Source organism: Ahaetulla prasina, chromosome 8, assembly GCF_028640845.1.
Source record: "Ahaetulla prasina isolate Xishuangbanna chromosome 8, ASM2864084v1, whole genome shotgun sequence".
Lineage (NCBI taxonomy): Eukaryota > Metazoa > Chordata > Lepidosauria > Squamata > Colubridae > Ahaetulla > Ahaetulla prasina.
Window position 1 is genome coordinate 57,039,833 of NC_080546.1, and position 17,835 is coordinate 57,057,667.

General features: G+C 36.2%; 1 protein-coding gene across 4 annotated transcripts in view; it reads left to right on the plus strand.

Annotated features, from left to right (window-relative positions):
* ASB5 (ankyrin repeat and SOCS box containing 5) overlaps positions 1 to 17,835 on the plus strand; it is a 37,070-nt gene that overhangs the window by 7,229 nt on the left and 12,006 nt on the right. The window contains exon 1 of one of the 4 annotated variants that reach the window (XM_058193476.1): positions 3 to 10,133. The exons of 2 other annotated variants lie outside the window; for them this stretch is intronic. In XM_058193476.1, coding sequence (XP_058049459.1) covers positions 10,010 to 10,133 — 124 coding nt within the window. In that variant the 5' untranslated portion in view covers positions 3 to 10,009. Of the gene's footprint in view, positions 1 to 2; positions 10,134 to 14,561; positions 14,731 to 17,835 lie in introns of those variants that run through there. One more of the 4 variants, XM_058193477.1, reaches the window with a different exon arrangement.

Sequence of the window (17,835 nt, forward strand, 5' to 3'; positions counted from 1 at the left end):
AGGTTTATAAAAATACCTTGTTAAGCATCTGTTCTCCATACTATCCATGTCGATTTTTGTTATTTGCATTCATACATTTGTTTTTTACACTCATAAGTATCAGTTGTCTTCATGCAGTGTCCTGCTCCTCATGTATAGCAGACACTGTAATAGGAAAGAAGTTAAATAAAACTAATGGAATCTAATATTTCTATTCTTTGTGTATTATAAAAATATATTAATTAATTTTCTGTATACTAATATTTGGCATTAATAAAATTTCCAAAATGTAATTAATTTCCAAAATGTAATTAATTCTCTTTTCAGTTAATATCCAGCTCAAGTCTGACTTCTATATATAGCAAGCAATACTGTAAACTTTCAGAATTATTAGTAAGTGCTGAATTTAGAATAGCCAATTATTTCATATCAATAAATAGCCAAAAAGTCACCTAGATCTATAGGTGACTTTTTGACAGTATCTTCTCCCATAACTGTATGTAGGTACTTGGATGGGAGACTACTAGGAAATCTCTACATCTTGAAAAAAAATGCCAAGGCTTTCTTATTATTGCCAAGTAAACTACCTGCATGAGTCTTTGAATTGAGAAGTCAAACTTACAGTATAAACCAATGGATATATATATTTTATTTTTGTCTGTTGTGTTAAAATTATCTTATGATTTAAAAACATAAATCAGAAAATCAGAAATATTTTAAATATATATTATAATATTCAAAGAGATCTGGCAAGTATATAGCATAATGATTAAAGTAGCAAGATTATAATTTATAAAAAAAATCAAAAGCATAAATTTACAAATAGGATAATTTATATGTAATAGGATATAAAATATAGTATATTTAATATTTGTGTGATAATGACCCTCTATTCCATATGTTTGTCTTCATGGTGCTAATGAAACTTAATGCAGGTTCTTATGAACAAGTGTTGCCTGGGAACTGGAAAACATATTTCTCATTTCAATTCATGGCAGTGCCCAAAAACAAGAAATTCAAAATGACTATTTCTAAATACAGTAACATTTTTAAAAGCCTGTCTATTTAAGAATAATACTAAAACATATATGTAGCTATGTAACAACATAGTGCAAGAAATAATACAAAATGTAGCAATAATTAACAGTATTAAATGAGTTGGCAAATGCTGACGTTGAGAACATATTCTTTTGGTAGAATAATAAATAATTTATGAATGTTTTACCTTTATGAAAAGATTCCTAAGAGAAATATCAATTTGGGGAGAAATTTTCTATCACACATCCCAGATTCTACTCATGGTTGCTCTGAAACTTTATTTCTCCCATTAATAATATATCAGGAGAATAAACCTATTTTAATTCTCGGAATATTATTTTGTACACAATAGATGCACAATTGGTCCTAAATTTTGCAAGAATATATCTATATATATGCCTGTTTTATAATTAATACTTCACTTTTAAAAATACAAATTTCTCCATACCATGCAAAAATAATTTTACGAGCCAGAAAATATTATTTATAAGGCTGTGGAAAATTCTCATTCAATTTGAAAATGCTTTAATTTAATGCCCGAATTAGGTGGCAAACATGCAGATTAAAAACCTATTATTTATTGCCATCTAGTGGCTATCTGGAGTTTTGCAGCCCGGATCTGGTAGTCCTATATACTAAGTGCAATTATGTCAATTAAATGTAAGGAATTTAAATAAGTATTAATTGCATAATTGATAGCTCAAGTGATTCCTTATTCCATTTTAAAAACAGCTGAATGCCTTATGATACCACTTAAACATGATGCGTTCATCTGCTAAAAAATGTGCATACAAGCAAAATAAAGCTTGTTCACCATCATTACTCTTATACAACAATGTGAATGTGTGAATTCTTGAAAAAGTATATTCCTATTAAGTTTAGCTGAGATATGTCTCAGGTACGTCTCACAATTCTTACAATGAGTTTTAATTCTAGTTTATTATAAACTAGTTAATTGAGCTGGTTGATCTCTAGAATGACTTAAGAGAGACTGATTATTCCACTATTAAAATGATTCAGTTGGTTGCCAGTTTGCTTTGAGGCATAATATAAATAATTATCTTGAAAGCCCTTAGAAGCCTCCATCCAAATTACCTCAGAGAGTACCTTGTTCTGCATGATCACTACCATTCATTAAGGGCTTGGGGGGAGAGCTGCTTATAGTTGCTGTTTGACCTTCTCTGACTACTCAACCAAAATATTGTAAAATGGGTTCCCAACCCCTGGGCCTTGGGCTCGTACCGGTCCTTGGCCTGTTAGGAATCAGGCCACGCAGCTGGAATTGAACCGCAGGCAAGCAAGCAAAACCAAAACCACACACCCCCCAGTCTGTGGAAAAATTGTCTTCCAGAAAACTGGTCCTTGGTGACAAAAAGGTTGGGGACTGCTGCAGTAAGAGATCTAAGAATCTTTGCTGACCTTTAAGAAGGCCCAAAAGTTGCATTTTGTCTAATTATGGATAATTCACTTCACACCTGAAGATTTTTGTGATGGGTAGGAAAATATTGTGTGGGCCCTAGAGTGATCTATTAAAAATGTGGGATAAAACTAAAGTAGGTTTCTTGGAGATAAGCCTATTTTCTATTCCTGGATGCATAGGAATTGGGGTTACAAAAATGGTAGGTTAATTCTCTGATGCTTTCAGGTTCTGCTTATTATTTTGAAAAATTGGCAGAGGAAAGATCATGCAGTTCAAACAGAACTTATGTAGTCTAAAATTTAAGTCATGCACATGTTTACTATGTTAGACAATAAAAAAGTGGCTTAACAATAACATAAAAGCTAAAAGTGAAGAACAGACCTCTCAGTTTGATTATTGGTGGGAAATCTTTTGGAAATACATACATCACATAAATGAATTGGTCACAAGTTCATAAATATATTGATAATATCACAAGTTATAAACAAAGTATAGTAACGTATCAATAATGAATGCAAATGAATCTACACAAAACTCAATGCCCACATACAAATATAAGCCGTGTTTTGTTGAACATACTTAGTGAGAAGAAGATACGGACTTATGACGTTCTTTATATGATATATATGGAATTCCTTGTGTGATCCCTCAAATCATTTGTAAGAATACAATTATTTCTATAAATTGCATGCTATTAAACTTTCTAGACATAAATATTGAATATGGAAGTTTATAGTTTTCTATATTTTTTTAAGATTACACATGTACTTCTATATTCCCAAGCTTTATTCTCCTCTATTTTATTTTATTTATTTATTTATTTATTTATTTGATTTCTATACCGCCCTTCTCCCGAAGGACTCAGGGCGGTGTACAGGAAAGAATAAAACAGACGGTACAATATACAAATTTAAAATGCAGTTAAAAAACTTATTTTAAAATTGGCCTGAGAAGTAAAATATATAATAAGCTAAAAAAACCCATTTAAAATTAATTTAATTTGCTCTAGTGCAATTTTTTTCTGTTCCCTTTTTTTTATTTACAGTTTTTTGTTCATGTATTGATTTGGAATATAGGCAGGAAGGAAAAACAAACTCTGCTCAAGCTTTTCCCAACAATTCCTTATCAAGAAAATAAATGACAGAGGAGATATGCCAGAAAAGGCTTGGAAATTAAGACTAATTGTTGAATTTGATATGTAAAGAAAAATGTTTACTCTTCTTTATTTTTAAAAAAATTAGAAACTTAAAGTCTTGATTAAATCTAGATATATATTTTTTGTCACAGGTGCTTAGAAATATTAAACTATTGAAGTATTCTGATAAATAAACAGGTTTGTCCTCTCTACCATTTTTCCCTTTTATGGTCATTCCCAATTATCTGATCCTTCAATTCTAGAAATATGTAGTGGTGTAATCTGAAGAATTTGGGCTCATTCATACAATTAGTGGTAATAAATGTTTTCATAGTGTACCATTTAATAATTGCAACTGATAATGTCATTCAACAACAGTTGCTTGGAGAATGAAAATAGTACAACATGTTTTCTTGATTCACATTCCAGAAGGTTCAGAGTTCTATTAATAAAAACAATAGACTCACCCAAGCTTTCTAGGTACAATAAGCTTTGATGGTCATGAAAGGAATGCCATAGATACTATTCAACTCAATATATGTGGTACTGAGGATTCAGCATATTATTTTTCTAAAACTATGTGGTGAACTGTTGAGCCACTAAACTATAAAGTATGCATGCTAAATGATGTATGTAAACCAACTGTCTTAAGAAATGTATTTTGATAATGTCTGGATAACTATTCCTTCCTTTCAATATGGGGTTCATTTTCAAGAACTTTGTCAACTTGGTATTCCCAGTACTTTTGCTGCATTTGAACCCAAACTTCTGGCAAAGTTTCCAATTATTATTGTTGTTGTTGTTGTTGTTTGTTGCACAGTCAGCCAGATGTTCAGATTGGATTTGGTATTTTTGTCTACCTGTCAAGTCCTTTCCAAGGATCTCGAATAGGCAGATCTTGGATGTTTGATAATGTTATATCGTATCAGGATATAAGCTGTTCCGAGTAAAGCTGCCTTTTGCAATTGACTGGTGGTGAATTTGTCAATGCCCGTGGTGTCCAAATGGTGCTCCAGATGTTTTGGGATTGCACCCAAGACAGCTACTACTGCCACAGTTATTCCATTTCTGTTTGCAAGTCTTTGTATTTTGTTAGCTTCTCCAGTTCTTTATCTTCTATTTTCCTTTCTCCACATATTGCCATGTCTACTATCCAGACTTTTTTGTTTTTCTTATCGACAGTTGTTAAATCTGGCGTTTTATGTGGCCGGAGCCTGTCTGTTTGAATTCTAAAGTCCCAGAGCAATTTAGCTTTTTCATTTCCTATGACTTTTTCTATTTTATGGTCCCACCAGTTCTTGCTTGCAGATAAATGATATTTCTTGCAGGTCTTTCAGTGTACTATTGTGCAGATCTTCCAGGGCAATCTGCATGATGATGATTAACATTAAAAACTATAAAAGATATCTAAAAAGAAATAATGGACAAAGGAATGTTAATAGTAACAGAGCCACCTCACTAGTTCATTAGTTCCCTAGGTTCACCTGGCTTGCTAATGTAATAAGGTTTTGAGGGACCTTTGGAAGGTCTGGGGTGATGGTGCCAGTCTAATACGTCCCATGCATGCCAGTGATCATCCAAATTATCAAGTATTGTTGGGTCCAGCAATGGCTTCCTGAGAAAGAGGTAGACCAAGACCTTCTTAAGAGGCAAAGGATCAACCCTTCATTCAAGAGTTTTCCACCACTAGAGCTTACATGCCACCCCCCAGCTTGCTTTAACAAGTCAGGAGGGGCATTGATCTAAAGAGAAGAGGCTGAACTCACAGTCTTCTGTTCACTTCATCGGGGCCTACAGGTTCAGATAATTTGACAAGACTTTGTCCATTTTTTATAGCTTTGGAGCTATAACAAGGCTGGCATCCAATTGTGAGAAAATTTGAGAAACTTTTTCTGACAGATTCTTACACATGGCCCTACAAAGAATTCTGTGAGTTCCTTTATCCAAGAGAGACTGTGTCAGCTGAAACAGGAGTATAGGACAGCTAGCCATCAATGCAATAAGGGCAGAAAAGTAATGGCACTTCACCATTCCTAACACTCTAGGCCCATGATGGCGAACGTATGGCATGTGTACCACAGGTGGCACGTGTAGCCATATCAGTGGGTACGTGAGCTCAGTTCCGGTGCACATGTGCACGCCGGCCAGCTGATTTTTGGGCCTTCTGGGCCCACTAGAAATAGGGAAACAAGCTGTTTCCTGCCTCCAGAGGGCCTGGGTGGTGGTGGGGAAGGCCCGTTTTTCTCCTCATCTGGCTCCAGAGCCTCTCTAGAAGTCTGGGGAAGTGGCAAACTGCCTTTCCCACCCTCCCCAGGCCCTCCAGAGGTCAGAAACGGCCCGTTTACCAGTGGTTGGACAGGAAGTGACTTTCTTGCTGTCTCCAGCCTCCAGAGCCTCTCTGGGACCCTGCCTTCCATTGAGGACCTGTATACTGCACTAATCAAAAAGAGGACTGTGAAAATATTTACAGACCCCTCACATCCTGGATATAAATTGTTTCAACTCCTACCCTCAAAACAACGCTATAGAGCACTGCACACCAGAACAACTAGACAGAAGAACAGTTCTTTCTCGAACGCCATCACTCTGCTAAACAAATAATTCCCTCAACACTGTCAAACTATTTACTAAATCTGCACTACTATTAATCTTCTCATCGTTCCCATCACCCATCTCCTTCCACTTATGACTGTAACTTTGTTGCTTGTATCCTTATGATTTATACTGATATTGTTTCCTGATTGCTTATTTGTAGCCTATGACTATCATTAAGTGTTGTATCATTAAGTGTTAAATTTGTACCCTATCATTAAGTGTTGTACCTTGATGAAGGTATCTTTTCTTTTATGTACACAGAGCATATGCACCAAGAAAAATTCCTTGTGTGTCCAATCACACTTGGCCAATAAAATTCTATTCTATTCTATTCTTGTATTGCTTCAATTCCCTCAGTTCCTCTGTAAATCACAAGAGGGATCTGTTCCACAGGAGGGAAAAGGTCACATAAGGATCTGATCAAAAGACGCCACTGTCCCCTCCCCCTTTCCAAGCAGCCATTAAGGCCTTGGATAGATCATGCAACAGACCAACAGGAACAACCCCAGCTCCCTCTGAAATCCAGATCCATCAGTAGCTGCGGGTGGATCAAACTAATATGTCTAGCTTCCCTGCAGTGGGTAGTGGCACCAGAGAATCCCACAGTAATCAGGATGTGATCTAACCATGAAAAAAAGGACACCAAAAACTGTACAAATGGAGTCAAGGTGGTCAGGCAGCCTATACAGCTGTGAGGCTGATCCCTAGAGCATATTGTACTACTACTCCAGTTTTAACAGTTATCCTCCAGATTTATCCTTTTTCATATTTTTATCCAGTGAAATAGAATAGGCTGCAAGATGGTCAATAGATTACCTCAAAACATTCAAATCAAATCAAACGTAGTTTCAATGGTACAGTAATGACAATCATAAAGCGGGTCGCCACATAATGGTGCCCAATTTTATCATCTTTTTCGTGGTAGTTGTTAAGTGAATACTGCTATTGCAAAGCAAGCACTGCGTTTGTTAAGCAAACCCATTAGCTTTTTCCTTTCCCATCATGGTGAGACCAATTGCTGGCAGCATTGGAATGATAACGTTAAAATTATAGCTAGCTGTTGTCAGTTTTATCTTAACACTGAGAATTTATACAGGATAATTTTTGCTTTTGTTTTTTCTCTTTAGTTCTGTTTTCTTTTTTTATTGTCTCACTTAAGATTTTAAGTCTGATTGTAATGGCCACCTCTGCATAGGCAAGTCTCTAGAAGCAAGTCTCTATTAAATCAGTACACACAAATGATTGTATCCTAGTATGTTCTACCTCTAGGAAGGAAGCCCGAGAGATATAGTTGGTGGTATAGCTTGAAAAAACATCTCCTTCCTTCTCCCTCAAGTAAAACAGGAAAGTGGACCTTGCTAGATATTTCTCTTGAGCCTTTCTGAGAGCAACATGGTAGTGGGAAGGAAAACACAGCCCCTTCCAAGATGGAGTGGCTGAATAAATTCAACCTATTCTGGCTTCCATAGTTAGTAAGGAGCCAATGGGAAAGAGTGTTAATTTATGTTTGATCATTTTGGATGTGTACAAAGCCTCTTATGGTTCATCTATTCACAACTATTTTTCCAGAAGCTCTGTCGCCATTCTTGAGGAAGCTAGCTATAGTCCCTTTATGTCCTCTGCAAATGAGACCCATCTATTTTATTTTTTTTGCTGCTGTGTTTTGTATTAAAGCACACACTATTTTAAATGTACCATTTTGGTGCCAGTTTGTATCTTGGAGTTTATACTGTGACAAGATGATTAGGACAGCCTAAGACTTTCAATCAGACAATTATTATGCCAGGTTATGCCCAGGAGAGTATCATCTGGCCACATATATTAAATGCTCCCTAGATTAAATGGGTGCCTGAGTTTAAATTGCTGTTTAAGTTTTTTCTTTCCTTTTTTGTATGAGAGAAATAAGATGATATTTCCCATATTTTATACTTCTTGCTTTCTCCATGTTTGGAGGCAAAAAGGGTGGCTCAGTGAAAACCCATGGAAACAACCATAGTTCTATTACCCCAGGCTATCCTTGTTGCATGGGGCTGACTGATCTGATGGTAAATTAGATCTTTACATTTGTCTATTAATGTGTAACTAAATGTGCAGTATAAATGCTTTAAACAAACAAGTAATTTGTCTCAAGCCTACATATAGTGCAAATGCATGCCACATATTATTCAAAACTAAGCATTATGGGTGTATTTGAGAAGAATGGAGGGCAAGAAGTAGATTGGAATCTATTAGTAGATCTCAGAGTTATTTAAACTAGATTATTCATTATTTCTGACTCCTGGTTGTTCTTAATACAATAAAAATAAGTGTCGCCCTTATATGCTGTAATAAAAAAATAGAAGGGAGTGTTTACGAGAAAGAACTACAAAAGAATTCTGCTATGGAAAATTCCTAGGCTATGATGCACTGCAGAGATGCCATATTCCTTAATTTTAAACATATGTCTGCTTTTCTTTCTTAAACACCATACTGACCTTCGGCTCTGGCTGGTGGAATGTAGACATGAATTTAACATTTGAAGTTTGTCTACCTATTCCAAAAACATTTATTCATTTTAAATACATGGTAAAAATAGATTTTTACACTTATTTGCAAATGAATCAATTTTCTTACAAAGGGTACCATGCTACACACACATGTGTTTCTGCTAAGTAAGACAGAAGTGGTTGCTAAGTCATATAAGGTGGAGTGCAGGCAAAGAGATCTGGTGATTGGCTGGCTCAGGCAAATAGAGCATGTCAGTCCAGCAGCCTAGTTTCTGAAGCTACCTCTGCTCCTAATTACTCTTTTACTTCACCCTCATCTAAAGACAGTGAGCAGTTTAACAGTGAACCTGACATTCTGTTGGGAAATTAGAAAATTTGGGATTGTAGTATACAAATCATTTCACTTAATCAGAAGAGTCTCTTCTAATGTTGGCATTACAAATAAGCCTATATCCTTTAAGTCCCTCTGGCCGTCCAGGACAAGCATTTTAAAATATATTTTAAAATATATTTTAAATACATGTAATATTTGAGATAGGTTGAAAACCAGACAATAGTCAGAAAATCTACATAACAGTTGTTTCCAACACAACAAGTTCAAGGAAAAGATAGTGGATCCCTTCTTCTCACAAACCTACCTTCATCCATCCATCCACTTACCCACCCACCCACCCATCCATCCACCCATGATGCTCATCTCATCAAAAGCCACTTTGGATAGTGTACAACAAAGCTAAAACCGCATAAATACAAAAATGTTTATTATTAATTATGAATCTATTAAAACTATAAAAAACAGAACAAACAGAAAAATGATAGGTGAAGAGATGTTAATAATAGTAGAGCTACATTACAAGTTGAACACCCCCTGGGGTCCCCAGCCTTGCTGGCATAACCAAGTGTTAAGGGACTGTTAGAAGCTCAGTATTTGTTTACTATATACAAACATGTATTTAGATTGGGGGGGGGTGTAATCCCATTTTTTCCAAAGGATATTTGGGATTAGGTCTTTATTAGGGTCATCATGGGACAGTGTTTCTAGCACAGCTTTGAATAAAAATCCAAGAGAGTCTTCCATTTAAATAATGTAAACAGACCCATGTCATAGCTAAGCTGATTCTTTCTTACTTTAAAAATAGAACATGCCAATGCAATCTTTTCTTTCCCTCACTCTAGCTGCCTGTTCTGTTAGTAAATGTTGCTGAATGGGTTTAACTGTAGTGACTGTTCTACGCGAAGCTATTCTAAAATAAGTACAGCCAGAATGTCAAGGAAGAAAGAAATTAGTTAGCAGATTATGAATGTTCTGCAGGGAATAGCATTGATGACACAGGTCTTGGCAGGAGTTTAAAAAAAATGTCCACAGATGCTGTGGTTGAGAGGAGCAGCATTAAACAGAATCTCTCAAAGAGAAACCTAGAATGCACAGAAGAGCGCCCTGTGAAACGGAAGGCTAACTGGGGCATTCTCACCAGTCAAGGTTAGTAAATTCATTGTTTCAGCAGCTTGTTGGATACTAATGTTTGCTGGCATGTCCAGTTTTTGTTAAGACTCAAGTAAAATTTCAATGTAAATATGATTTTTTATTGTGTATGTTAGGACAAATGCTTTTGTGCAATTTTAGTAGACTATTTAAAAACAAGCCATGTGCATTTTGTATGAGATGGTTTTGCAATAGGCAAAATGTATATTTGTATGTGCTTGTGCATTAATATATAATACATCTAAGTAAGATTGCCAAGTAATATTTAGAGGGAAGAAGGGTGGAGAATGCTTATATGTAAATACAAATATAGTAATAAATATACATATCTATGTGTAAAAGAAAAGAAGGACTGCAGGTAAATATAATTGCAGAAATGAGTCATTATCTAATCTATTCTGTAAAATATTCTTACAACATGGAGTTGTGGAACCTCTTATAAACAATAATCTTGCATTGCTTATTGCTTGCATATTTACAACAACAAATCTACCTCCTTGTATTTGACAATCCAACTGACTGATTTAAGATACTCTGAAATTTTATAGTCATTATTTAAATATAAAGATCATTACAGACTTTGTTCATTTTGGATTAAAACTAGATATGTTAACCATATAGCTGAATGATTATATTTTAAAAGCAGATTTTGATCCAGAGAAGTATTATCCTGCAAAGGAAAACAGCTTTAACCCTTTCCATTATGCTATTTTCTTGATAGAAACCTTTCTTACAATAATCAGGTATTGCCACTACTTTTTTGTCATTAAAGTAAAGGCTATGTATAGAAGACACTCCTTTTACTATCTCGAGTAGAAGTATATTTAATTTAGAGATCACATTTCATCCAAAGAATGGTTAAAATTGCACAAATTCACCTAGAATGCCACTGAACTCAAATTACTTGTTAACTGATATTTATAGAATTACATTGTAATTTTTCATCTCAAAAGTTGTTTTTAATATTTTACATTATCACTGATTAATATTAAGAGATGGTAGAAAAACATGTTTTCATTTTAATACTTTATATTCATTCACTTCAGTAAGTTGATCATTTAGAGTGAATAAACTAAATAAGGCAATGTAAAGACACTGAAATTTCCTTCGATCATAGTTTAATGGTTGGGGAAAAGCTAAATGCACAGATTCTTCCTCCACTCCCTCCAATATTAAATCATGATTGCAAAATACAATTTGGTCCCAATTTGCAATCTTTGTTTTGGAGGGAATACTCAAACCGTAGTTTGCCAGCTGGAGATCTTGGTTAAGTACAGTACAGTACAGTCCAACCTGCTGTTCAATATAACCCCTTACTGAGACCCCAGATTTTGTCTCTGGATTTATATTGGAGTTCCTATTACTACTAGTATTGGGAGCTTCAACCTTGGTTTTCTGAAGAATTCGAAGAGATGAGCATCAGAGTACTGTTGCAGAAAGGCAACCAAACACAAGTGTCCATGTTTGTCAAGTGTCATGGGGATAAAGAGGACAAAATGTCTTTATTTCTCCATCCTTATTCCATCTTTTTATAAATGTTCAGGGGCTCTGTTTATAGTGATCCATTCCCTATTGGGGAAATATTGGCCTCAGGATCTTCTACAGGGCTAACACTCACACTATTTGGGCAGATAAAATCATTTGGATTCACTTGGAATTGTACTAGGACTTTCATTAGAAAGATCCAAATGAATTGCATTCTTGGGATGTTATTTAGACTCAATTTGATTCTGTGACTTGTTACACACATGTACTCTCAGATTCAGTTTATGGGCATTCACTTACACACTCCAGCCTTGGAAAATTGCCACATTTAAATCATTTTCAACTGAATACTGAGGCACAAACGGTTCTTTAGAAAACATGGAGGCCCAGTGAATTTAAAATAACAGCAACTTTACTGGTTAATATATATCTATTTGCTCTTTCACACACACAAACACACACACACACACACACACACACACCCATCCACATTTACCCAACATCCCTCACTAGGCTGCCAGGGATGGAAGTCACCAAGTTTGGATCCAGAAATGACTTTAAAAATGGGCAGGCTTCAGGACCCCTTTTATCCTTCCAAATCCTTGCTTTGTGGTGAGGTGGGGCCTTTCATGTGCTCCTTTGTTTGTTAGCTGTTGGTGAGATTTGGGGAGAGCAAATTTTTGTCCCCTTGTTTCCTTAACGACTTGGTTTCTTTCCCTGAGGGAGCTTTGCCTGACTTTTGTTGACCCTGCTTACATGCTTTCGGCACTTTTAGATATGGTGGCTTCAGCCTAGTCTCACACATACATGATGAAGTGGACAATATCCTTCCAACTGTAAGTTCAGACATCAGTTTGTTAGAGTCTGGTCTTCTGGATTATTACGTAGCCAATAAGGTGATGTTGATAGGCTTATTGATTGTATTTGGTTTCTTTGAAGGAGAGGATTGTTTCCCTAGTTTTGAAGGACACATTGATCATCAGCAGACCTTCTATTATCTAAATTGCTGCTGTTCAGATTCTAACCTTCCCTTTCTGGAGAAAGTTGTAAAGAATGGGTGCAAGCGGCACATGATATGAAGGGCCTCCTAGCCACAACTGCCACCTTCTCCTTGAAAAGGAATTCTACATCCAGGAGGACCCCCAGATTTTGCATAGGGTCTGTTTGGGCAATGCAATCCCATCCAGCACCAGAGAGGGTATAATCCTAGAACCAAAGATGAAATAGTCTGGCTAGTGGATGGGACAATACCTGGAGACAGCAGAATAGAAAAGAAAGAACCAGAGAAGATAACGAAGTACAAAGAACTGCAAAAAGAAATAGAACTGTGGCAAAAGCAAGCAAAGGTGTAATACCAATGGTAGTGGGCATCTTGGGTGCAATCCCAAAACAACTGGAGCACCACTTGAGCACCATCAACATTGACAAACTTCAGTCAATTGCAAAAGGTGGCTTTACTCGGAACAGCTTCCATCCTGTGACAACATCTTAACATCATCAGATACCAGATCTGCTACCTGAGGTCCTTGGAAAGAATTTGATAGACCATAATGCCAAATCTAGTCTGAACATCTGGGTGATTGTATAGAATGTATGGAATAACAGAATTGGAAGGGACCTTGGAGGTCTTCTAGTCCAATCCCCTGCTTAGGCAGGAAATCCTATATCAGACAAATCAGACAAATGGTTATCTAATCTCGTCTTAAAAACTTCCAGTGTTGGAGCATTTACAACTTCTGGAAGCAAGTTGTTCCACTGATTAATTGTTAACTAATTGACATTAATTAATTGTATGATGACCCAAAATATAAATAAAGAAAAAAATAAAAATGAAAAAGGGCAGACTCAAAGGAGCACTGGGACTTCTTCTGTCAGTTTCCTGTTATGTTTCTATATCCTTCAATTTTGGAAAGACGCTTGACTTGAATCATTGATACATAATACATATAATACATATAAAAAAAAACCTTTGATGATCGTGCAACTCAGCTGGGATTGTCAGAACCTTTTAAAAGCATTTTTTTCTACAACCTCTGACGATTCCAGCTGAGTTGTCTGATTGTCAGAGACTTTTTTCTTTTAAAGGCAAAAAAAAAAAGCTTTTAAAAGAAAAAAAAGCTGGCCATGCCCCCCAGTCACATTATCCCCCTTCAAGCCACACCCACAGAACTGGTAGTAACAAATTTTACATTTCACCACTGGATTGAAAGGAAAATGCCCTCCCTCTGCTGTCTTAGACTGGTTGTAGACCATTTCAGATATTTTAGTCAAAAAAGTAATTTTTTTGACTAAAAAGTAATATTTTTATTCAAACACGTAATGTTTCATAGACAGAGCATATAAATTACCACAAAGCCATACATTAATCTCTGAAGTATAGAAAAATTATAGCTTATGTATAAATCAGGAAATTAAGCGTAATTTCTTACAAAATATTTAAAGATAATACTGCAGGTGATTGTTTAATAATATGAGGGCACAGTATTTTTCAGAAATACTTTTATACAAACACATTTTTAGGAAATTGATTGAGTTTATTATCCAATTACATGTGACCATTTTCACAGTACATGATAGAGATCTAGTCTATGAGTTAATAACATGATATTGCAAAGTTTAACTTTAATTAAACATTTAACTTCTGTAAGATTAGTTATTTTATTACAAAGTTGTATAACATGAAATACATCTTTCTCTTTTAAAGATATAAATGAGATTAAGAGATTATTGTGCAAATTTACTTAATAAATTCACAGAAGATATTTGAATTCAACCAAATTCAAATCATTATAATTTAGATCACATAGTTGATTATAAAATGAAATACTGTATATATTTTAAAGTATGCAATGTTGCAGATAGCATTTCTACTATACAGGACTTAGCAATGAAAGCTGAAATACTATTAAACTTAGGTCTTTGGATATTTGTTTTCTGCAGTGTCTTTACAGGTGAAAGTTCATTTTATACTGAGTGCAAGAAGCTCTTTCCAAATATGGTTGACGTGTTATTAACAAGAATCAGCTAAAGAGACAGTTTTTCTTATTTAAAATGAGCAGGATTTATAGTCAAAATTGGCTGGAAATGCCATGGGGAGATGGAGATTTAGGTACTGTATACAATGTTTAACACTTTCCTTATTTTTGTCTGTTTGTGGTAGCATTTTAACTTTGATCTCGGCAATATTTACAGAACTGTAGCTCTTGTTCCTGGTAAACTAGATACCATATGACTTGCAATGCAGAATCTAAATATAGCTACTAGTACTTTGCATTTCAGTCACTGAGAGAAAAAAATCATAAGGAAACTAACCTTTAATATTTTCTGCTTAAATTTAAAGAGCTAGATTGAATTGGAACTTGATTCTCTTTCCATTACTATACAGTGAATGCCATGCTGTGAAAACTTGATAAAGTCAAGTACGGTACTGAAAGGCTTTCGTATATAAAATCACATCTCTGTTACTTCTAGGGTACTTATAATTCTGCCACCAATCATTAAACTACAAGAATTCATTACATAACTGACAAAATCTCTCTCTTGTTGGACTTTGGCTTAGAAGTTTAGAAATCATGATTGTTTTGGGTCTTATGTATGGCGTTTTAAAATGTTAAGAGTACAGTTTTATATTTGTGTCCTTTCCAATAGCCAGTAGAAATTAAATGGAGGAAGGGGGAGGGAATGCAGGATAAATCATTCCTCTAAGAAGTAACTTACAATATTTTCAAATGAATTATATGAACATTTTATAATTCCCTTTTCTTTGCAAATGCAATCATAACAGGGTACTTACTGCAAGGTAGATTAAAATCCAATATAAAATATGGGAGATAACCTTTAGTTCTAATAATTAGGAAAAGGAGGCCCACAGGGAGTACTTTTGAAGTGAGATGTTAACTAGTCTATATTTGCTCTTAGTTTAGCTATAATAGAGACCCTGGACATGGAGGCTTAGTTCAGTGTAGAGTTTTGGATTCTACTCTGACATTGAGTAGAATGAATGTCATGGCTTTGCAATAATGACACATGCCACAATTTTCTAAGAAGCACAGCATGTACATTTAAAGGGAGGAATGGGAGGAAACAGGAAAGTTAGCAAGGATGTGAATCAATATGTCTTGCAAGGGAAAATGAAAACTAACAGTAAGAACGTTTTTGACTGCAGTATTCTGCTTTTAACAAAATTAATAGTACCAGTACAAGCTCAGAATGCCTTAGGGATACTAATCAGGCACTTTATATGCTTGGTACACTTTCCCCAATGCTGCAGCTCTTAAAGCTAATTTGGCAGCAAAACAAATTGGCACAAAAGTGTAATGAATTTTCTGCAGAGGATGGATGAAGGAAGTTGTAAATAGCAACCATACATCTTGAGGTCTGTTGCTCACACAATAATTTGTTGCAAGATATGTGACTTATATTTCATTTTCTTGCATAAATAGTATATTGTTCCTTTTACCATAACCTGTGGTAGAATTTTGTGCAGTGTTAAAATCAAATACTATGTACACAGCTACATCCAATTTAAATCAGAAGAGTTTATTTACTGCAGGGAATGAACACTGGAAAGCTCACATATATTTCTGGATTTCTCTTCAGCTATTTAGCAATATGTTTTGAATCCATGCAGTGAATTGTTTAGTTTGCACAGTAGGACAAGAGCTGAAAGACACCAGTATTTTGATATGGTAAGAGAAATAGGGGCCATTTCCCCCTGGGTACAGCCCTACATTAAGTAAATTCCATTAATTGACTTGCAGCTAATGGAACTTGCAGCTCAGTTCTAATTTTTCATTCATATTTAGGTTTACAACATGAAAGCATTTCCATGTGTGGATAAATGGGGGGAAAATACCATTACCATTTTTTTCTATTCAGAGAATAATTCACCAGATGTATATTGAAGGATAAGATTTAGTAAGAACTAGACAAGCCATGGCCCATTGGGTCATTGTTTCTTTCTTCCTTTCCTAAACAAAGAAACAGAATGATTGCACAAAAAAGCTGTGGAGCAGGAGCAACTTCCAATTTCCCACGGGCTTCCTCATTGAGTTTCCTTGTGGGATCCTGCAGGGAACATCAGTAATCCTTCCTTCCTTCCTTCCTTCCTTCCTTCCTTCCTTCCTTCCTTCCTTCCTTCCTTCCTTCCTTCCTTTCTTCCTTCCTTCCTCCTCTCCTCGCCTCTCCTCTCCCCGCCTCTCCTCTCCCCTTTCCTTTTTAGCAGGCAAATAAGTAGCTCTCCTAGATGGAGCAAGGCTTGAAGGATTGCAAAACTGGCTGGAAAATGGAATAATGAAAATGAAATGATGTGAGCACAGCAGCAGGCCAGCAGCGCAGCAGCAGTTAGTAGGACTGAAGCAGAGCAACAATGTTTGAACCAAGTACCTCAAATATTCTCAAATTTTATTCCCTAGGGAGTCACAGGTCCCAGATTTAAAATGTATTCTGCAAATTAACCCTTTGGAGGTACTTGGTTCAAACATTGTTGCCCTATGTTGCACTGTTTCACCCAGTTAAAGGTTGTGACAATGAGAGCTTTCATAGTATAGGTGGTCCTTGAGTTATGACAGATCACTTAGTGACAGTTCAAAATTATGACAACCCTCCCAAAGTATTTATAACCCAGTCCCTAAATTATGTATATTGCAGCACCAAGGGCATCCTTTGCCCTTACAACCGACCACAGAGACACTGCAACATACCTCCTGCCTATTCACCCTCCCCCATCATGTCCCACCAGTCTCCACAGTCTGCTTTGCTATCCCACTGGATTCCATGTGCTCTTCCCTAATTTGGTACCTGTCCCTCACTTTCAAAGATCTCTAGAGCTCCAGAACAGACTGGGCCACAAGACAAAAAAGCAGCCGTCTTTTTTTCAAATGCTGGCCACCATGGAGATGGATAGAGAGCTTGGTGCACCAGCAAACCCACACTTGCGGGGGGTGCCCTGGGGTAGATCAGTTGGGCAGGGAAGCACCTACAGGCTGCAGGGGTTACCCAGAGTAAGAGGACTTTTCTGGCAATACTGCAGCTGTGGGAGCACCCGCCCATCAAACGAGGGAGTACGTCCAGGGCTCTGGTACCCAAGAGCTCCCAGGCATGGTGCTCAGCAACTGCACTCACCTGGCTTATTGTGAGGTGGTCAGCCATCTCCAGTGACAGTGCCGCTGCCCCTGCTCACTCTCCTGCTACAGCTGCCTATCCACCTCGCAGT